The sequence below is a fragment of the Pelobates fuscus genome, chromosome 11 (genome assembly GCF_036172605.1).
Source record: "Pelobates fuscus isolate aPelFus1 chromosome 11, aPelFus1.pri, whole genome shotgun sequence".
NCBI lineage: Eukaryota > Metazoa > Chordata > Amphibia > Anura > Pelobatidae > Pelobates > Pelobates fuscus.
The window spans coordinates 88,892,362-88,915,472 of NC_086327.1; the positions used below are offsets into that span (position 1 = coordinate 88,892,362).

A 23,111-nucleotide genomic window follows, 5' to 3' on the forward strand; every position below is an offset into this window, starting at 1 on the left:
CAATGCCGCACATGCGCATTACAGCTCTCCATAGAAAATGCTTTTCAATGGGGAATTGAGCGACGCTGGAGGTCCTCACACAGTGTGAGGATGTCCAGCGATGCTCTAGCACAGGTTTTCTGTGCTATGGACCAGGAAGTGCCCTCTAGTGGCTGTCTAGTAGACAGCCACTAGAGGTGGAGTTAACCCTGCAAGGTAATTATTGCAGTTTATAAAAAAAAAAAAACTTGAATAATTACACTTGCAGGGTTAAGGGTAGTGGGAGTTGGCACCCAGACCACTAAAATGGGCAGAAGTGGTCTGGGTGCCTGGAGTGTCCCTTTAAAGCACTATAAGTACTACAGACGGCTGTAGTCATTATGTTGCCAGGAGTAGTCAAACTGTTTTAGAATGGTTTGACAACTTAACTGGGTCCCATGGGTGCCTGCACCATATTGGGATTCCTGCTGCAGAAGAAGCCAGATGTTTCCATAGAGCTAAGCATGGCATGTGCTAATCTGCTATGATCACTCAGCTAATGATCTCAGCCAATGAGCATGGTTCTATATGACCCAGATTAACACTGTAGAACTAACCAGATTTGCATGCATGAGAAGACTGGAAGCAGAAGCTGCATCCACTGGTACAGCGGGGCTGTAGTGGTTATGCTGCCTGGAGTGATCCTTTAAAGCAGAGTATTTTTTAGGGTGAGTTTCCATTAGCTTTGCACATCTAGACACTGCAATTTTTCTAAGAAAAATTACAATGGCTTAAGAGCTTGTATTTGGCAAACATTTGACACACTCCACTTGGACTTTTGCTGTGTTTTAGATCATTATCCTACTCCTGGAAGGATAACGTTTGCCCCAGACTTGTATATCTTGCAGACTTGAACAGGGTTGTGTGAATATTTCCAGCTTTTTCTTGTATCATTGGCCTATTTGTTGATTTTCTGGCCAGTATCCTCCTTACAAGTGGCAGAACTAAAGTAGATGGGGCCCTGGTGCAATCATTTTTTTGGGCCTCCCTATAGCAAGGATGGAAAGTAAGGTAGATAGATCCCTGTCTGTCATACAACTCTCATAGTGCTTTGCGAGTTGGGGATCTACCTTAAGTTTGCAGGCCACAGTGTTGGCACTGCTTCTTATCCAGTCACTGAGCTTTTGTTTAGAACATAGGACTTGTGGAGGGGGGTGTTTGAAGCACTGGATGTGAGAATGTGTAGCCCTTCACGATAATTAATGAGAAAGCAGGATATGTGTTATATACATGTTTTTTACATTTTTATTTCACACCAGACAACTGCTTCTCGATGTAGCTACCAGTGGCGTACCTGCTTGCTACAGCTGCAATCATGGGCTGCCAGTATGCCTTCAGGGCCGATGCCCTGTGTGTAGCGTGGCCGAAGGGACCGCGTCTGACAGGAAGTGCCCACTAAGAGAACGCTTTCTGTCAGACAAATACTATGGCGGTGAGCAGGTTCAGAAGGGGGAAGGGAATTGGACACATGTAAGGAGCTGGGGGGACACATTGGGGGGCTGGTGGGAGTAAGAAATTAGACATATGGAGGTGCTATGAGGGAAGGAAATGAGGCACGTGGAGGGCAGGGCAATTTTCACACTGGGGCCCAGTAGTTTCTAGTTACGCCTCTGGTAGCTACACATATTGAAAAAAAAATCAAAAAAAATCTATATTATAGGGCTCTGTAAGACTAATTAGGAAGAGTGCACTCCACACTTAATACTTTAGAAACGCTGGGCAATATTGTGAAAGTATTACACAAAGAGAGTGCACTTTTGCAATAAATATCCATTCCTTTCTGTCCTGGTTTATTATATATATCTCCTATTCTACAAACTTCTCTAGAATTAACTGTATTTTCCTAGACTCTGGGCACCATAACTATTTAATTGTAATGCAGTTGCTATAGTGCAAGGAGGTCATAAAAGCCAGCTTCCTCAAAAGATTAAACTTTTGGTTTGGTTTTTAACCACAAAGTCTTTAACAGATATCTTTTTGGCTCCATTTTGCAAATGATGTGCTACTGATATTCTGAGAGTGTCGGCTGACACACTCAGCGGCGCCCAGCCGGGCTTTTCCTTATGAATCCGCGGATTGCAATGCAAGCGAGTGGGCAGTATTGACAGGTGTCAGACTGAAGACCTTAGGGTTAAGCCCCAAACAAATGGCTAAACCCCTTGAGGTAATCCAGAGCCTGGGACTTTCATGCACCATAAGTGCATAATAACTGGATATATGTCCGTGAAGGATCAATTACACCAGTTCATTTTCTATCAATCATAAAATGGCTACAAAATGGCAGATCATAGCTTCTATATTCCTATGGCTAAAGAATTGAAGACTATGAGGAAATTGTAATATATATTGTATAACAATGGATTAGGTGTGATTTTTTCTTTACATTTTATTAAGGATTCATGCATTACCTGTACCTCTGTTTATTATTAATCATTTACATAAACAGCCAGCAGTATTTATCAGATAACTAGCACCTGAATATTTTAAGATTAGATACCTGATCTGTTCAAATTGATTTGGTCTCACTTTTGATATGACCTCTCTTTCTGCAAATCGTCAGGCTCTGCAGCTCATGCAATGACCCAAGAAGAGAAACTGCCTCACCCAGTCCAGATGATACCATATTTTCTATGAATGTCATAAGAAAATTCCATAAACTCATGATAGCAGTTCTATAAACTACTGCAGAATAAACCAGTGCTCCACAGACTCTTTTAGAAAATGTAGCTATACCTCAAGGCGTAGAAATTAGCTGTATATTACGGAATGTAAAATGGAACCATTGCATGTTGTTCCTTTAACTGCCCTGTTTGGCTCGACGCCGTGTTAGATCCATGAGATATTTTCAATTTGCCGTAATACAGCCCCCTCACCCCAATTCATTTTCCTCACCCTTACAAGGAAGTAAAGATTGAAATGACAAACACATTAACCTCTCTCTTCAGTACACGTTCAACCAATTTTTTGAAGAAAAACAAAAAACAAGCAAAAAAAATAAATAAAGGTATACACGTGTTTATTTCTACACAATATGGTTTCATCAACCAGGCATATTTTACAAAAAGAAAAAAAATATCATTTAAAACAATGCTTTCCCCTATTACTTGTTTCAAGTTTGTGGTATTTACAAATGAAGCATGTTAAACAGTAAGGTGCATGAAGAAAGCAACTCTGTTTGTTGAAAATGTTTTAAAATATTTGACGTTCATAGAACTTAGTATTCATTTTCCAAAGAACATTGAAGAGGTCCAGTGGGAAATGTAACAGCTGCGTAATCAGAAACCCATTTGCCCTCGATGCAGTTGGGCAGGGTGTCTTGGCACAGTCTTTCTTTTTTAAACAATCGGCACTAGAATCTTTGACAGATCCCTCCCCCCACAGCTAATAGAAAGATGGCAACTCTTCGGCTGTCTTTGTGCTGAAAATGAGCTTAAATATTATAGAAAAAGTATTTACAAAGGAAGTCATGTGTCAGAGTTTGTGGCATCTCCCAAATTAGAAGTACTGTTACTCAGGCACTGTTGCTGTCCTTGGTTGTTTACTTTGGTGCCAGCATCTGGGTGGCTTTCATTTTTCTCTGTTTTTATGTCTGCTGCTGCTGCAATGCTCACACACGTGACACAACCCTGTGGGTAAAGAGGAATAAATCAGATTTCACAAAAATATATTGAATTGACAGTGAAACTATTATACTGTGACAAACAAAAGGCATTACATTCAAATGTAATGGAAGTTTATTAATCTGCTTGGCTTACTATTAAAAGGGCAACAATTATCGATTCAGCCCTAATAATTGCCATTTTGTAGAACTATTACAGATTGGCCACACAAATTGAAAAAACAGAAGATGCCCAATGTGGCTTAAATGGTCATTAGTATTTCCAAAGTGAAACAGAGTAATTACATTCACTTGTCATTCAAATTTATGGTAGCCATTTTGACTGTTACTAGCGTGGTTTCAATAGGAGACCACAAATTGGATGACATGTCTAAGCCACTTCCCTCTGAAGATTTAAAGGAACACTATAGTCACCTACATTACTTTAGCTAAATAAAGCAGTTTTAGTGTATAGATCATTCCCCTGCAATTTCACTGCTCAATTCACTGTCATTTAGGAGTTAAATCACTTTGTTTATGTTTATGCAGCCCTAGCCACACCTCCCCTGGCTATGATTGACAGAGCCTGCATGAAAACAAAAACTGGTTTCACTTTCAAACAGATGTAATTTACCTTAAATAATTGTATCTCAATCTCTAAATTGAACTTTAATCACATACAGGAGGCTCTTGCAGGGTCTAGCAAGCTACTAACATAGCAGGGGATAAGAAAATCTTAATTAAACAGAACTTGCAATAAGGAAAGCCTAAATAGGTCTCTCTCTACAGGAAGTGTTTGTGGAAGGCTGTGCAAGTCCCACGCAGGGAGGTGTGACTAGGTTTCATAAACAAAGGGATTTAACTCCTAAATGGCAGAGGATTGAGCAGTGAGGCTGCAGGGGCAAGTCCTATACACCAAAACTGCTTCATTAAGCTAAAGTTGTTCAGGTGACTATAGTGTCCCTTTAAAATATTTTAATGTATTCTCATAAACATAATAATTAAAGTACCACTATAGTGCCATGAAAACAAACTAGTTTTCCTGGCACTATAGGGTCTATAGGTCCCCCCCACCCTCTGGGTCCCACTCCCGCCGGGCTGAAAGGGTTTAACACTTCCCTTTCTTCAGCGCCGGGGAACTCTCCTCCTCCTCCTTGCGTGGCAAGAGCTGCGCGCACACACACACACATATACATTCGCATTCAGACAGTCTCAATGCTTTCCTATTGACAGCAGCATCTTCTCACTGTGATTTTCACAGTGAGAAGCACCTCTAGCGGCTGTCAATGAGACAGCCACTAGAGGCTGGATTAACCTAGTGTAAACATGGATGGCAGTTTCTCTGGAACTGCTATGTTTACAGCTGCAGGGTTGAAACCTGGGGGATCTGGCACCCAGGCCACTTCATTGAGCTGAAGTGGTCTGGGTGCCTATAGTTGTCCTTTAAGTACATCCAGCTTGAAGTTTCTCTTTAAATGTATTTCACAGGCTGTCACAGCTGTATTGTGTATCAATATGCCCATGATAATGAAATGTAAGCTAGCATCTGTATCATGAAATGTTTTCCAGACATTTAGACAAACTATATAGAGCATTAGGTAAAATATCCACAACATGCCAGTATGTAAGATTTGCATGACAGGTGAAAGTTGAATACATTGCAATAAAGTAAATTTAGTGTAGGCCTACAGATTTTTGCATACTGACAAAATGGAGTGTCATGGTACAGCCATATGGTGCAACCAAATCCCATTTTTGATTGCTTAGATATGTGATTTTAAGTATTCTTGTAAGATTTTAAATTGAATTTTTTTATGTGCACTGTTTCCTTAATCTAGATTTTGGCCTTTATAGCAAGCAGCGTCTACTACTGCTAAGAAATGCATGCACCTGAATTTTATTTTTTTCCTGGGTATATTTAGAACCATGAACAGATTCCAAATATACACCACATTTTGAGTTGAGTACCCTGCTCCTCCACTCCAGGTGCCCATTTGGAAGTGACCACAGGAAAGCAAAAATGTGAGAAGAGTATCTGGCAGCAGTTTAAATAGTAAATATTGCAGTTAGCAGGTTTATTTCTCCCGTGTTAAACGCAGTGTCGGCCCCCTGGCATTTTGACAAAGTTTGGGCTTATACGATATGGCTATATGGTGTAACGAAATCACCACGCTGTTTGCCAAGATAGGGGATTTTTAAGTAGCCCTAAATTAAGAGAACAGTGCACACAGAAATATAGTTAATCTGTATTCTGGAATGTATTATTTAATCTACACATCTGCACGTGATTTTGCCAGCACAAAATATAGACAATGTGTATTTCTACCTAAAGCTGATGTATAAAAATAAAAAGGCAGGTATTTCTTACTTGTGTGTCTATTTCTTGAGGGATTGTCCGGTTCCTTATCCATGAATGCACTTCTGCAAGCTCCTCTTTCTGCTCTTCAGTGAACCATGGCTGCTTGTTCCGCATTGCAGCAAGTTTTTCCAAGTCTTCTTTTAACAAAGTTTCTTTATCCCTGGAGACAATCACACACAGAGGAAGAATCAGAAATGTGTAACAAGCAGACAAATAAAACCATAAAACAAAAAATAGTTGAAAATAATGTTTTGGTTTTTTTTTTCCTCTTACCTCTCAGGTACCTGATAGGTCATCATTAGAGGAGTAGGTGTACGCTCTATTATAGTCCAGATAGAGTCTCCAGCGGCCTTGGGGAAATTATCCGTTTCCAACACCTCTGGACGCTTATGACCCTTTTTGGAGGTATCAGAGGACTTGCTAGCAAAATACTTGCTGCTGTTACTACTCCCTTTAAAGTTTTAATAAAAAAAAAACAAGAAATAAAATAATGAAAATGTACCATTTTCAAATAAAACTACATTAATAACATCAAAATATTCAATACAAGGTGACTTAGCTCTAAAATACACAGTATAAATAAAAGGGATATAAAATCGCAAATCTAATATAAAACATAAAAATCAACATTGCTGCACACATATGGAAAAGCGAAAGCTAATGCACTGTGATCAATTCAGAAGTAAATTCATCAGACCCAAAATATTCAGACCCAGATCTGAATATGATCTTGCAGAATTACAGCTTGAGAAATTACACAATTACTAGTTATAATCTGATCACACCTAATATTGTCTGGATATTATTATTTTATTGAATACAAACCAAACAAAAGCTATAACGTGATTATCTTGTCCACAGTGACCCTGACATTTTAAAGTGGAGGAAAGCACAGAAAAGTTACCTGTAAAACACATTAGAAACATTATCATTTTAGTAAAATACCCAAACAATGGTGAAAGCGATAAATATGAGATCCAGCTTCTATGAAAGAACATAAACATCGTTATTATCTGAATTTAAAAAGTTCCAAAATATAGATCAAGTTAACAGATAGAGATGTTTTAGTTAAATTGTGTCTAAAGCAAACATAAAATAAAATGTAAAAAAAAAAAACTACAAGTATACAAGGACTGTCAAATATGGTAGATCTAATCTATTGGTGAATTGGTATCCAAATCTACTAATGCTACTAGTGGTAGTGGGCACAAGTACCCAATCGAATATTTTTCTGGGTGCCAGTTGTTATGTAACTACTACATATGAAGGAAGGAAAGTACAGAAAAGACCCATACCAAGGATAAGAAGAGAAGGTTCAACAATAGTCTCACAGTAATAGACCTCTGATAAGACCTCTGTAACAGCTTCCATTACGGAGTTTGACTGAAACAAAGACTGATGAGGGCTTGAAGATACACCTTGTATGTGGAACACAAGCCAGGGGACACACATCTCTGAGCCTCCAGCTGTGATGGATACTTCAAACATGCTTTAAATATGGTCACACAGTTATACTGTCAACAGAACTAGGATAATCAAGCTCTAACAAAAATATTATTTTTAAAGAACAATGCCTTCATTAAGGCATTATAGAAAAAATGCAAAATATAACATAAGAAGTGAAACATATGAAACTTTCTTGAAAAAGCCTAATGTTTGGTGCAAATCTAAAACTTTTGTACAGACCTGAGAGAGGGTGAGATTTCTCAGTCTATTCTGATCCCCCTGTTGCTTACAATGTGCTTATGTGTATATATGAGCTACTGCCCTTTGGAATCTTTCATGTTTTTTCCCCCCACAAGTGAAGCTAAGACATGATGTGCGTGCAAGTGATAAAAAGCCATGGGAGCGCCTACTCAAGATACATATTGCATACATAAAACACACCATACATACTTGTACTTTTGGGTTGAGTGACCTGTGATGTCCTAGGTGGTGGTAAGCATTTAGCTGCAGTAATTTTTGCAAATCACTGCAGTGATAATAAACAGTGTGAAGAGATACAGGGGCCTTTAGCTCCTTGCACCATAACCAATGCAAAAAACATAGGCAGTTATGATGTTTGGAGTGCCACATTTAATAACCGGCATTGGAAAATCTGTTCCATTCCCAGCCAGTCCTGGTATACAGTAAATTACGTTAAAGGCTATGTTTTATTTTGAGCCATTGTTTGAGCATTGTTTGAATATGATAATGAATACCTGAAAATAAAAACTACCGGTTCAATATGGTTAGGCACTGAATCATATCCCTACCTATGCCACTTCCAGAAGTTCCATTTGAGGTAGAACCATTTGATCCAGACCCTAAACAGCTTGAATTAGCTGACCCACTTCCAGAGGCTGCAGATCCAGTGCCAGACTGTGAATCCTCTTGAAGTAAGAGATCAAACAGTTCACTGGAAGCTGAGTGGCTGTCATTGTTCCCGCTATCCTCAGCTCCATCCACCTACAGGAAACAGGACAAATACAAAGGTTAGGAGATATATATATATATATATATATATATATATATATATATATATATATATATATATATAACAAGCCCACTATTTGCACATGCATTGGAAAACAAAGTCTACAAAACAAAGTCTACAAAACGTGTTTAAAGGAGTGCTTTTTTATGTATTAACTTTTGTTTAATAATCTACATAATGTGTTGTCTAGTTGAAGCTAAAAGGTTTGAGAAGAGAAAAATAGTGTAAGACTCTAAAGTTTATTTATCTCAGAGAACTTTAGAAAAATGTCAACTGGCCCTCTTTTATTTCACAAAAACGTTTATAAAACAAAAGGGCAACTCCAACCAAAAACAATCTTTGCTGGTATAGTAAAATGGCATGGAATAATACCAGTATTTAAAAAGTACCCCAGGTTCTCTCTGCATCCCCAGTCCACCTCCCTGTCACTGTGGCCTAATGAAATGCTTTCATAGAGAAGTATTCAATATTGTGTGCAGGTGCAGCTATTGCCTCACCCAAAAATCAGTGAGGGAAGTGGAAGACAGGAGCATGGAGATGGAGGGCCAGAGGGAGCAAGAGAACCATAATTGGACATTTGGCGCCAGAATGCTACGCAATCAGACAACAGACATATTTTTAGGTACAGATTTCACATTAGCCAGATGGGAAGGTACTTGGAGGGAATTATTTAATATTAAGGCATTAATAGAGAGATTACTAGGGTTGTTTACATAGGATAATCATGATGAACAGTTATCCTTGTTCAATTGCTTTGGAACCTAATGGAAAGTCACTGTTGATCATGTAATTTTTAGAACTTTGCACCCCAATTTCTCTAGATATTAAAGCTCCAATTGTGGTCACTCAAAATGAATTTTTTTTTTTAGAAAACTAAAATGAGTTGATTTTTAAGGTGAAAAAACAGGTCAACACAAATTTTGATTTGACACTAGAAAGATTATAAACTTACACATTTGATATCAGCTTTGCTTTCAACCGTGGTGCCCTCTGGAGGTTCCACAGGTTTTGGCAACTCTTCCTGAAGTAATACTAATTGCAGAGGAGAGCTACTCCTTGAGTTACTGAAGAGCCTGGGATCCTCATTCTGTATTTCATCTTGTCCCTCTGCTGACATAGGAGATGAAGCTCGGGAAGTTGGGTCCACAAAGTCTGTTGGAATATGAGATGGCATACCTTGGGCTGGACCAGGCATTCCAGTATACGGGTATGAATTTGAAGCAGGGTACTGAGATTGAAAGAAAGGTGGAGGCATTGGTGGGTTTATTTGTGGAAACATGTTGTAGTTTGGGAGAATGACTGCCATGAGTGTGCCCATGTACGGGGATGGAAATGCTGGAAATTGTTGCATGGCGGGTTGCATGTTGTAGGATATATTGGATTGAGGTGGACACTCAGTGGCTGTGGATGAGGCAGGACAGTTTCCAGTCATTGTACCAATGGGTGGGAGCGGAAACCCAGGCATCGGATATGCTGGCTGAATAGGTATCATCACTGGAGGGGGAAAGGCGAGGTTTGAAGGGCTAGAATGGGATACATCAGATGGTGGCCAAGACTGTGGTTGAGGTCCTGGTCTCCTTGGCCTTGGAGGTAAATTTGGACGAGAACCATTGCTATCTGATGATTCCATGGGTTTCTGCCTTTTATGTTTTCCATGTTTCTTTCCTTTCTTCCAAGCAGCTGGTGTTGTTTGCTGCGAAGAATGTTCCCCTGCAAAGAAAAAGTCAAACATAAAAATACTCAAACTGGAAGGAGCAGAGGCTTCAGATAATGGAATAATCTTTCCCCCTTTATTACACATTAAACTTTTAGATGAATAGAGTACAAAACAACAATTATAGTGATAGTCTGCAAGAGGCTGATAGATGTGGAAAAAAATAAAAACTGATTAAAACGCAAACTTTGTTTACAAATATACATCTGAAAGGCCCCTACAGGCATGTTATAATAAAAGGTATATTTTTGTGAAAAATTGCCAGCAAATGTTCAGGGAAGAAATGTAAATCCCAATACCTGCCACAGGATAGTCACACCACTTGAAGTGGTTGTACATTTAGGTTTCAATTTTATGCTACAATATAAAAATATTTTTTTTTCTATATTCACCAGTAAATTCAGCCAATACAATGTTATTAACATATGTCACCATATCATGTTTGCATGTCAAGTGATCATTTATGACCATAATGGCATAAACATTAACAAAATGTGTTGATTTACCAGACAGAAAAGCAAAATTGGACAGGAACAATTAGCTGAAATTAAGTTTCAACACTATGTGCTGATTTGTCTGATGGAGGTCCTTTAGGCTAGGTAGCTACATTTTAGAAAGAGAGTGACACATGGCAAACAATTATACATTGATTCAAGATTCCATTTTATTTTATTTTTTAAATTAATGGATAATTAAAGATTAGCTGTTAAAGAGGACATAACTTCAATCATCAAAATCACACTTACATACCTTGTTCATGAGAGCAGACTTTACTTCTGCTGTCCTGCTGGAGGTAGCTGCTGTATGGAGACTGGAGAATCCTTTGCCGAAATTGGTCAACATAATTCTGCTCCTCTTTCTGAGTATGGGCAGATAGTACTTCCTTCGTTAAACCAACTTGCTTAAATTCCTCAGGAGCTACAGTGGATCCGGCTGCTTGAGAAGATCTCATTTCAATCTGCTCGCTACCAACTGTAGCATCTTCTATAGCTGTAACCTCTGAATATAATAAACATACTTGTTATTTTTATGGGATATATTGCAGATTTACAGTGGCAAAAATGTCAAGTTAACAGACCAGCTTATACCTAATCTCTCATACTTTACATGTAGCACCCGGAGTGAAAAAAAAAAAAAAAAAAAAAAAAAAAAACACGAGCCAAATTGGTGTCAAAAGATACAAGTTGACTTCTATTTAGGAAAATACACTTTGTGATTACAAATAAAAATAAAACATTAAAATCTGTATTCTGTGAGCAATTTCATCATCCAATCATTTGGTATTTTTGTATTTTTGTTTGTGTAGATGAGTTCGATTTTAAAAAAAAAGGGGTGAATTTGCGATCAACCCCTCAAAAACATGGTATGCATAAAGTGTTTTTTGGGGGGTATTAGTTTTTTAATAACTTGGCTTCTGAAATTAAAATTTGTGAACTTTGTTAATGTTTAAATATAATAATGATGAAATTTAGACCATTCAGCCAAGATTAACTGCAAGAAAAATAAATAAGTCACTAATTAAATTTCAAACTTTTCAGCCATTTTATTTTAAAATAAGCAAAATACCAATAATTTTGCAGCTATGTCATGGAGCATATATCTTTATCCTTCAGGTGCTTTCCTAAACATGAGCCTTTACAAAAAATGATTATATTTAATAAAAAGGTCAAACCTACATTGGCTGCCAATGTTGCCCTCACATTAGAACAATACCAACAGCAGTTTCCATTTTTTTTAATGGAAATAAACTGACTCTGGTTTAAGAAAACGCACTGTCACCCCATACTTAACTTTCTACGATTATTTCCGCTTTGCTTCCTCTTTACCAATCTGTTTTTCTTTTCTGATCTATTTCTATTTAAAAACACAAGACCAAAGTAGGGAATACTTTGTCTTATGTATTTTTCCTACACTTGATATTTCTTGACAAAGGGTGGAGCTTAAGGCAAGCTCTACTTCCTTTATGAAGCATACATTTTCCCCAGAGTACCCACCTTTTCATCAAGTCGATTCCCTGTAATGGGAGTGGGAGATTAGGGAGGAGGGGAAGGAAGGGCAGATGAAGACAGAGCAAGGGCATCACTGACCACATTTTTTAAGATTGCATCGGATGGAAAGAGAATCCGGTGCCAAAAACATGGAGGATTTTATAGGAAAGAACGGGGGACCTGTGCCCAACAAAAAAACAAAAAACTACTCTGGGGTGAAAAGTAACTCTAGAAATAGGGACCAAAAAAAAAAATAACAAAAAAATAAAATAAAATAAAAAAGATTGCTCGTTAGCTGAATTAAGTTCAGTTCATATCATGTAACGGGGTTTCAAACATCTATGTGATATGTGTTAAGAGGCAAATTTTTACTATTATGTCCCAAAAGGTTTGCATTTTAAAGCAGACTTAGTCTGCTAATTATGTATCCTGTTTGGTTATTGAACCGGGTCTAAACTGCAGCTGTATGTAGGCTCAATAGAAATTCCCACTTTTATAACTGGAGGATGTAACTTTTATAACTGAAGAGGAAGAAATCCTCCCTGACTGCCTTTCCTCTTCAGTTAACTCCCCAGAGAGCTAATGGAAGCAGCAGACGCATTCGGTGGTAGTGCACTCCAGCCTTACCCCCCTTTCTCAGTGAGCTGTACTACATGCATAAGCAGAGAGGATTTTCAATGCGAAGCCCGATTGGAGTAATCGTAGGCAAAAAGGGGAGGGCTTGCAATTTTCTTTTTTTTTTTTTAAATATACCCCCAAAGAAAACCTCCAGGAAAAAAATACATGCATATTTTCAAGGGGTATAACTACTAAAATTGCTATATATAATATTTGCTCTGATATAGCTCTATATCAATGGACTGTTTCTGTACCTCATAGGAAATTATGTGCTCCTAGAATAAGTCATCGAGTTTTAGAAACATTTTATTTGGCAGCCAATGCATTATTTACCTTTAGTAGATATTGCAGTTTTTATAATCTAGCTCTTGCCTGTGACTTTGTTAAAATGTATTATTGTATATTTTGAGGAGAAAAACTGAAAAAAAATTAAAATAAAAAAACAATTTTTCTATGCAAATGAAACCCTTGAGGCGTGGATAGATACCTGACTCTGGCTGTGGAACATGCACAATTGTACTGCTGTAGCTACACTGGCTGGTGACAGAAACCACACTCATGGCCTTGATGGAAAGAGTCAAATCTGTCAACGGAGCTCCCACCACGGCGGCTGTTGTCTGAGCATCTGTTGTTACCATGGATTCAGCAGATAACTGGCTTGTGGCGATGGGTGCAGTTAACACAGGAACATCTTGCAACGATACAACACAAAGGCGATGACAATGTGTTTTAAAGGCAAATTGTGAGTTTTTTCAAATGATCTTTTAGGAACCTCCACAGGGGTATTACCGAAGAAGAAAACCAATTAGTGTTTTTACAATACACTAATCCAAACAGAAAAAGAATATACTATATTGTTAGTTTTTGCTACGGTGTAGTGTATATTAATATAAGCCACTGGTAAAGTGGTCATGGCTATAGACGTTTAGGTTTTTGTTGCAGGCTATTTCCTCCTTCCAATGCCAGCTGCTGTTTCCCCAAGTATTCTACAGCAGTTAGCCGAAATATACTATTAATGTGATATAACCAAGAAAGGCTGGTGGAGGAAATAAAGACCAGTACAACTTTACCAAGCAGAATATATTAAAATATTCTTCCTTTAAGACATATTTTAGGGAAGAAAAAACAAACATAATAAACAAAAAAACTAAACAAAACAAAAAAACGTGAATGTGAAGGTCATGTAAGAGAAGACAATGTTAATGCTCCAAGTGTGTTTCCTCGATTGTAGCCCAGTTCTTTAGTTTTATACAGATCACAATATTTGTTGTAAGTAACCAGATAAAAGGAGATGTGATTACAGGATGTAGTAATTAGAAGTTATTTGAAAGCATATGTAAAGAGCCAAAACTGCAGCTCCCATATGCAAGCCTCCCAACCATGCCATTCTTTAAAAGAAAGCCCATGTATTTTAAACCATAAGATAATAGCTGCAAAACTGAGATTATGTATGTAAACATATTGGATGTTTGAGGTCCGCAAGAGTTACACTTCAGATTTAATTGCACCGGGGATCATTAAAGGACCAGTATAGTGCCAGGAAAACAAACTCGTTTTCCTGGCACTATAGAGTCATTAGGTCACCCACACCCTCAGGGCCCCCCTACTGCTGGGCTGAAGGGGTTAAAACCCCCTTCATCCACTTACCTTTTTCCAGCGCCGGGGAACTCTCCACCCTCTGCCGACGTCGGCTCCGAATGCATATGCGCGCAATGCTTTCCGATGGACGTCCAGCGTCTTCTCACTGTGATTTTCACAGTGAGAATCACGGAAGTGCCTCTAGCGGCTGTCAGTGAGACAGCCACTAGAGGCTGTATTAACCCCAAGTGAAACATAGCAGTTTCTCTGAAACTGCTATGTTTTCAGCTGCAGGGATAAAACTAGAGGGACCTGGCACCCAGACCACTTAATTGAGCTGAAGTGGTCTGGGTGCCTATAGTGTTCCTTTAAGAATGAATCTGAATATAAGAGAGGTTTTGTTTTAGCATATGGTGATAAACGTTAACCCCTTAAGGACACTTGACATGTGTGACATGTCATGATTCCCTTTTATTCCAGAAGTTTGGTCCTTAAGGGGTTAAACATTTAAACGTAAAAAAGGTTTAGGACATTGATGCTCATAACTTCGAAGTGTAAAGTTTATCACACATGCACATGAATGTCATATCTGTTTTTTCTGTTAGACACCAGATAAAAAAAAATAGTCAGCAGACAATACTAGGTCATTTTAATTCAGTGCAGATTTGTTCAACAAATGCAACAAAATATAAGGATATGTAAAGTCTATAAGTTCATTTGTAAACGTTATCAGGAAGTTAAAGTACACACATACATAATATATTCTACATGCACGCCAAAATAGCAACATTTCGGTCCATGTCCCTATTATTATTATTATTATTATTATTATTTTTTAACAATTCATCATACTGTTGGAAGTGTCAAATTCTCATAATAAAGCAACAGCTACAGTCTACACATGAAAAATTCTGACTACTCTATTTCAGGACAGTCATCGGACTGCAGATTTCCCCTGGACACTGATATTCTCTATATATGTTGCACAATCAGTGCAGATCATTTTTCTTAAACCCTCCCCCCTTCAAAACAATGGAAAAACCTGGTGGAGGAGCAATCTAAATGACATGCTAATTCCCTCATTCTGCATGCCACAAATATTTATAGGCAATTAGCAACCAATTACTAAAATAAAGGGACCCCTTAGTCATCATAACCAATACAGCATATTGCAGAGGTAATAGTGCTAAGAGTTACAATTCCATGTGCTTCAGCAAATAATGCCCCAAAGATCAGTTAATGCACACAAATAAAAATAAATCAAAAAGCGAGATATTTTAAAGGTGGACTCAGAGTACTGTAGTGGATATGGAGCCAGGAGCTACTTGGTGCAAAAGTAGTCCAATCCTTTTCAGAGGGTTTGACACTTTTCAAGGTCCACCAAGTATAGCCCCCTTTTCAGGTTTCACTTAAGTCTCTACTTCCGCATTAGCAACATGCAATCCACCAATCTTTGCACAGAATTCATTGGCTGATGGTGTCCGCTGATGCTTATTCATTTCATTTCATCCAACTAGGGATAAACTTTAGATCTCGCTAAAGTATTCCTTCAGCTTTAGATGCATAAACAGGGGACTAGAACGTGGGTGTCTAGGATCCCCAAATAGGAGTTAAAACTCTCAAAAAGGGTTTTACCATTTACAGTAGGAATGTTGCAGGGAACTCACTGTAGTGGTTATGGTACCAGGATCATTCAATTTAAAAGGAACACTAAAGTGTTAGGAACACAAAACTATAATAATTTTAAAGTCTGCAATGCAATGAGTATCAGAGTAATGCAGTACTGCAGTTATTTATTTGTTTTAGTTAGAACAATCTTGAATATATATATATATATATATATATATATATATATATATATATATATATATATATATATATATAATATTGTCCAATGCTTGCACTCCTGTAGAAATGTAGATATTGCCCGGTGCTTGTCAGCAAAATTTATAAAGATCAAGTGTAGGAAAAGCACTCCAAGGACTTCTTTCAATGTAGAAAACAAATAAATTTTATTCGGCAACTGCCATGAAAACTCAACGTTTCAGTCCTGTGTCAGGACTTTCGTTAGGATCCTGACGAAAGTCCTGACACAGGACTGAAACGTTGAGTTTTCATGGCAGTTGCCGAATAAAATTTATTTGTTTTCTACATTGAAAGAAGTCCTTGGAGTGCTTTTCCTACACTTGATCTTTATATATATATATATATATATCTTTTAATCTGAACGGTGGTGATCATTTTCACTGTATAGTCTAAATAGGTTGTTAGAGTCAATTTAAGAAAAAGGTAAGCTGTTTAACCTATTTACTAGCAGAACGAACTGCGCACAATCTCCTACTATTTGCAAAAGATCAACCTGTTGAACAAAAAGACATCTAGTATTCTAAAAAAAAAAATTGTTACCTTCCAAACCCTCCAGGTCCTCTTGTCCCTGACAGCCTTGTTTGTCTTCTTCTGAAGATGAAGATGTAGTGTTTGTTGAGGATTCACATTTTCTTTTTAATGCTGGAATATTATAACTCTCCAGGTACCTGGAAGACAAAAAGAGAGCACAAAATTCATGGGAATGGGTTTTATCTATTTAGACAAATCATCATTCTGCACATCTCCATTTCTATACACAAGTAGGAGATTGATCGATCACAATGACTGCATTTATGCAGGAGGACAAATTTGCTTCATTTATTCTTTTGCCTATCGAACAAATTTGCTTAATTTATTATTTTGCCTATCGAATCAAGAATCAGGGTATATACTCACAGGGAGTATAGAATGTTTACCTAATAATACTATCCACACAGTTGATTTGCTGGTAGGAGGGAATATGTTGTCCCTTTCTGGATGCATCACAAGAAGTGGCTGCTTGTCCTTCAACAGTGGCATTTTCATGTTGTGGTCTCAAGAATATATTTGGGTTTGACTTCACTGTTAACGAACAAACAAAAAAAATGAACAAGTTATTTTTTCAAAATCAGAAAAGAATTTGCTAAACATAAAATATTCCCCCCCCCACTTCAAATGTAAGAAAAATTATACTGTTAGGAATACAATCCTGTATTTTTTTTTTTTATTCTATATGCAGGTGTCTCCCTCTCCCCCCGTACAATAAAAATTAATGAAAGCTTTGCGGATCTTTTTCCAGCACTGAGGCTCCCTTGGATCTGCTCTGTCTCCCGCATTGTATTCAAAGCTCTCCTATGGACTTCCCCATCACATGACTGAGTAAAATTCAGCAGAAGTGCAGTCAAAGAATTAACCATTGCAGTGTGTGTAAATATCTATCTATCTATCTATATATATATATATATATATTTATATATACACACACACACACACACACACACACACACACACACATACAAAAAACTTCAATGCTTTAAATTGCAGGGTTTAAAAGGATAGAGCCACTGGAACCATACCACTTTTTGGAGATTAAGTGGTCTGGGTGTCCCCTTAAGCCTTATACATTTAGATCAGTTCTGTGCAGTGCAATAGGTGTCACCACTGCACTATTTGTAAACAAAAAAAAAAAAAAAAAAAACTAAAAACTAAATCAGTGTTGGTGTTTGCCTAGGCCCTTTGCAATAGAATATGCTGATTTCAATAAATGCTGACTAATTGGAAATAACACATGGATCCAATTTTGGGTCCTAACCACGATTTTTACAAACTGAAGTTTCGTACTTTGCTGAGATTAAACCTGGGTTGATCTAGAATACTAGGGCAAGTAAATAGCAAGAAGGAGATACAGTGACACTTGTAACTGCTTCTGGACTAGTGGTGAATAAATAATAGAAATTGTTCCTCCAGATAGAAATATTAACAGTTCACAGTAATGACTCAAACAAATAAGATAATTACGGCTTCTCAGGAGTATATGAGTATATACACTCAAACCATCATCAAAGCCACTTGGATCACATTTCTTCCCAGTCTCATATGTGTTTTAATGATACAGATTATGTTCAAAACATCTCAGCAGACTGTTAGATATTTTTTTTCACAACACTTTAACCAAATCACCCATGCACAAAATCAGGGGCTATCCTCACCGTTGGGTACATGCTTTTCAAAGATCTCCCTTTTCTTGGATAAAGGTTTGCTTCTCTTGTCAATGTACACCTGTTGCCCTAAATTCTTGATACGATTTATGTCTGTACAGACTTGCTTTAATGTCACCTACAATGAAAAATTAAAAAGAATATAGATAGCCAAAAGTAATTTGTATATGTGGATTGATGCAAATCACAGACACAGTCACATAAATCAATAATGAAGTTAAAAACAAACCACAAGTAGAAAGCTTATATAATTGGTTTACCGGTTCTTTGTGAGTCTCATCCACACAGTTTCCATTGGAATCACTGGAAGAAGCTATGCTTATATAATGTTCATAAGATCCATTGCTTCCCAAACTGCCATATCCACTGGACCCATTGTTGTGAACAGGCTATAAAGATGAATTAATATGAGGATTTAAACAGTGAATTTGATAAATCAGTGTTTTAAATTTCAAGTCAAGAAACATTAGCCAGCCCTAAAACACTGCTCTCTAGCCATTTTAGTTTTTGACTCATGGGTTGTTTGCAACCTAGTGTGCAAGTGTGTTTGAAGAACAATCTGGAAACCATAACAACTTAATTTCAATGGTGAACCTCTGAATAGTGTATGCACTGGGGAAAGTGCGTGGGTCTGCAGCTTTTGTGTCCTCTCCCTCATATATTCCCAAAGAATACATGCAGACGAAAAAAATAAATAAAAAAAAAAACATGACTTTTTGAATATATCCACTAACTTGTCAAAAATATAGACATTTTCCAAGGACTGTACCTCTAAGGGGTTAGACCATTTATGAAATGAACGGTTTAGCCTCAAAAAGGTTCAGAAGCTGCCCATCCTCCAGGTTCCTCTTTCCCCAGCTTAAATGCGGAAGCCTTTAACTGGGTGTTGGTGACAGAATGAAAGCATATGTTTCTCAAGCATTGTTCTAAATAGAAAGCCACTGATAGAATAAGAATGTCAACTGTTGCTCTGAGCCCATTACCGTCAAGTCCGAGGCCTGATGCGGACATATTGAAGTCAGGGACAAAGGAGGAATAGAGGCCAAGAGGGGTTAAAACCATTTGTAAAACGCGTGAGCACCAGGACCTCCAGGTACCATAACTTTATGGAGATAACGTTGTTATGGTCATCAAAGTGTTCCTTTAATGTAGGACTGTATTTGTGCTTAAGGTGAATACAGAGATTTTACAGTGGAATGTCTACTATGTGTGAATGCAGGGACGTATTGTGTTTGTGAATGCAGCAGTGTTTTTGCGAAAGATTAGTCATACCCCTATTCACTCATCATGGTAGTAGTCCACACCCATGTTACTTTCTCATTCCTTTTTAAACTTGCCATTACATATGCCTAGATACCCAGGCTATCACGATGTCACTTCCAGAGATTATCAGGATTGATGATCTAACATGGGCAGAGTGGGCTGCATACAGGAGATTGTCCTGACACTGCAGGTAAGTTTAAAGGCTTTTATAATTATTATTAAACCCAAAGGAGGGGCTGGGTGATCTAAACTAAAATAAAATGAACAACATTAAAAACATCCCTATTTTTAACACCAGAGAGATAGTTATTTGTTTGTGGTAGCAGTACCAACTTATCAACAGGTAACAAGGTGGGATGATGTGGACTTGTTTTTAAAAAAAAAAAAAAAAAATTGGACAGTAATAAAAAGTACAATAAAATCAAAACAAAAAAACATAAAACACTTTTTGAATGATTCTATCTGATGCATTCTTGCACTTGATGGTATTTAGAGTCTTTTTTGTTTTGTTTCAAAGGTATACAGATATAATAAATGTCATTTTGCAGTGTTTCTAGAACAGATAATGATTGCAATGAAAGATCCATGTGATTAATGAATCACTCAGAGCTGGCTGTAGACTGGTCTGTGAAGGCTAAATATTTCAATGGTATCCCTGTGAACAAATGACTTGAGCAGCGCTGTACCATCTAGTAGTGATGTAATGCCCCATTCTTCTCTGTGGAGGCAAATTATGGTTCACAAAGGGGCGGGGGGGGGGGAATATCTGCAACAAAGAATCCGCTTTCAAAACCTTCCTCAAAATTACAGTGGCCTAAATAAACATGGTCCTGACTTTTCATTATTCCTTTTTTTTTTTTTTTTTTTTTTTACATAATACCCTTTCAATGTACAGGAAAAAATTTTTAAAGAAAGGATTGTTCATCATTAGCCTTTTTATATTATTAATGGATTGTAACAGTAAGGACACCAAATACAGGTTCAGGTTTAAGTAATATTAGAAACTAAAATAAGAAGAAAGGTAAAAATGTGTTTTCTGTATTTGACAGACTGTGTATTTTAGATTTATGTGACTTATGGAACTTTCTTTTGGGTGACATTTAGAAATAATTTTTCATTAAGACCAGACAAGAGTGATTAGCAAATTAAAAAAACAAACAAACTGGAAAACCTATCAAAGGTGAACAATCAGGTCCCATTAACTTCAAGAGGATCTCTGTTTGGAGGCAATATGCTGTACTAGTGTCAAGCACATACATCAACCTACCCCTTTCAGTAGTTAAAACTCTGCAAAGCTCAAGCTCAGCACTCGTTTTTGGTGACTTCAAAGCACGCAAGAGAAGAGTCCTTATTGTTTGGCATTAATTGTTGCATAGGCTAGATTCCCTAATCAGGGGTCAGGTATGCAGATTAATCATCTCCCAAATTAATTTAATTCAGAAGGGTGACAGATGTGGAGGGAACTAACAGATTAAACACAAGTGCATTTAAGAGTAGGAGTCTCTTAATTTTTCATAAACATGAGCAGCAGCAGAGTCAACTTAGGCTAACTTGTAATTAAGCAAATAAAACTCAAGAGGTTGAAAAGACAGTTCAAGTGCATTGCGCAACATCAAAAAAAAAAAGGCAACATGGTTGTGTTGCACAAACCGGAAGAGACTTTTCACTTAAACTATGAGGGATGACTAGTGCAGACCAAAGACTTCGTGTTACTCAGCCACACAGCTCACTAACAAAGCATTTTGAGAAACTTTATAAAATCTGGAGCTCTATAGCTAGATAATGCAATACGTATAACGCCAATGCTCATAATGAAAGGCAATAACCAAGTGTGTTTTATACACCCAGTAAAGGTTGATCAACTAAGTTTATTTCTTTTTTGAAAAGAGGAGTGATTAGATCATTGAGTATTCATTTTAAATGTCATACCTGCAAAAGAACCTTGTATATCTGCCCTTGAAGTTCTTTAATCTCTTTGTCAACATTGATTATTTCTCGGCTTCTAGCAGCAAAAACATCTTCATTGAGTGGACCCCTATCAGAGGTAAAGAGGACACAGTAATTTAGTGGGGAACTCCTTTCTCCCTCAATGTCAAATTCTCAGACATAAATCATACACAAATGGTTAGACCTACTGCAAAATAAATATATGAATAGAAAGCTAAATGTAGACCATAGTTGTCTCTTAAACAAAATAACAAATTCCTAACCTTTCTAATACCAGGGTAGAGTAGTATTATAGAATAGAGCACAAAATGAGGACTTGACATTAAAAAAAAAAAAAAAACACTCGATAGGAAAGATTTTAGTTATTTAAACTATTTTATATGTAACATGGGAAAAAAATATGCATGCAAAATGATAAGTATGAAAACGTGCCTATTTTGGAATTTTTGTTAACTCATCACGGCTGTTTAAATGAATAAACATCCAATATGTGAATGCTAACAAACTTATTGGATTAGAGACATTTTACACAAGAAGCACCAGTTATAAAGCAGACACAAATATTAAAAAGAATATACTAATTAATTTTTTTGTTATCACTTTTCAACCAAGCCAAATTTAATTTGATAGTATATGAACAGTCAATAACTTACGTTCTGACTTTGTGGCGCCCAATAATGAAAGCTACTTTCCTGCTCCATGGATTGACAAAACTGGACCAGCTGGTATCCAGTGTAATATAGTCTCCATTCTGCGTGCAGAATCTGATTGGTGAATGCTCAAACGGGGGCTGACCTGCATATTTTAGAACTAAAATAAAAACATACATTAAGAGCACCGACTACAATTCCAAACTGCTTTTTACAACAAGAACAATTTTATGGCTCTCTTAAATGCCTAGCATGATGAATCAGTTCCAAGTAAATTAACTGAGTGAGAATATACAATTGTCATCAATCCATGCAATTCTTTTGATTTCTTTAAAATGAATACACTTACATATGGTTTACCAACACAGTGTGATCTAACTGGATGTAACAATTTCATGCATTCCTTGCAATTTGATACCATGTTATAAAGAGAAACGCAGGAAACAAATTAAGGCTAAAACATTTAATTGGAAAAATTAAGAGGTTCAAGCTCTCGACATAATTTGCATCTCTTCTGATAAGTAAATGCAGTATTTATCTGCAAGCACTGTGGATTTGACATCATAAAGGACCATTAACATTTGAACAATGTACACAACAAACTGTAAACAGACACACAGAATACACAAACACTTCACAAAAATTGTATATTTAAATAGGTAAAAGGTGCTTACTTTTCCTATGCATTGCTAGCATTAAAGGACGATCCTCGGGATGCAAATACATCAAAACAGAGGTTCCAACCAAATCCTGCGGTAAGTAACCTAGTAAAGGGACAGCCCTGGAAACAGAACCACAGAGTACATATTAAAGATACATTTCAGCAACAATGTTGAGT

The 23,111-nt window shown here is 37.2% G+C and overlaps 1 protein-coding gene across 1 annotated transcript in view; it reads right to left on the reverse strand.

The window, feature by feature from the left end:
- Positions 1-3,017: 3,017 nt before the first annotated feature.
- The window catches only part of PER3 (period circadian regulator 3), a 44,582-nt gene continuing 24,488 nt past the window's right edge, over positions 3,018-23,111 (reverse strand). Inside the window, exons 9-22 of the mRNA XM_063436470.1 lie at positions 22,948-23,054; positions 22,277-22,433; positions 21,606-21,711; positions 18,674-18,802; positions 18,405-18,531; positions 17,133-17,277; positions 16,756-16,883; positions 13,259-13,462; positions 10,916-11,164; positions 9,404-10,161; positions 8,231-8,423; positions 6,249-6,426; positions 5,985-6,135; positions 3,018-3,644 (exon numbers count right to left, since the gene is read on the reverse strand). Of these exons, the coding sequence (XP_063292540.1) occupies positions 3,483-3,644; positions 5,985-6,135; positions 6,249-6,426; positions 8,231-8,423; positions 9,404-10,161; positions 10,916-11,164; positions 13,259-13,462; positions 16,756-16,883; positions 17,133-17,277; positions 18,405-18,531; positions 18,674-18,802; positions 21,606-21,711; positions 22,277-22,433; positions 22,948-23,054 (2,794 nt within the window). The 3' untranslated portion in view covers positions 3,018-3,482. The remainder of the gene's footprint in view (positions 3,645-5,984; positions 6,136-6,248; positions 6,427-8,230; positions 8,424-9,403; positions 10,162-10,915; positions 11,165-13,258; positions 13,463-16,755; positions 16,884-17,132; positions 17,278-18,404; positions 18,532-18,673; positions 18,803-21,605; positions 21,712-22,276; positions 22,434-22,947; positions 23,055-23,111) is intronic.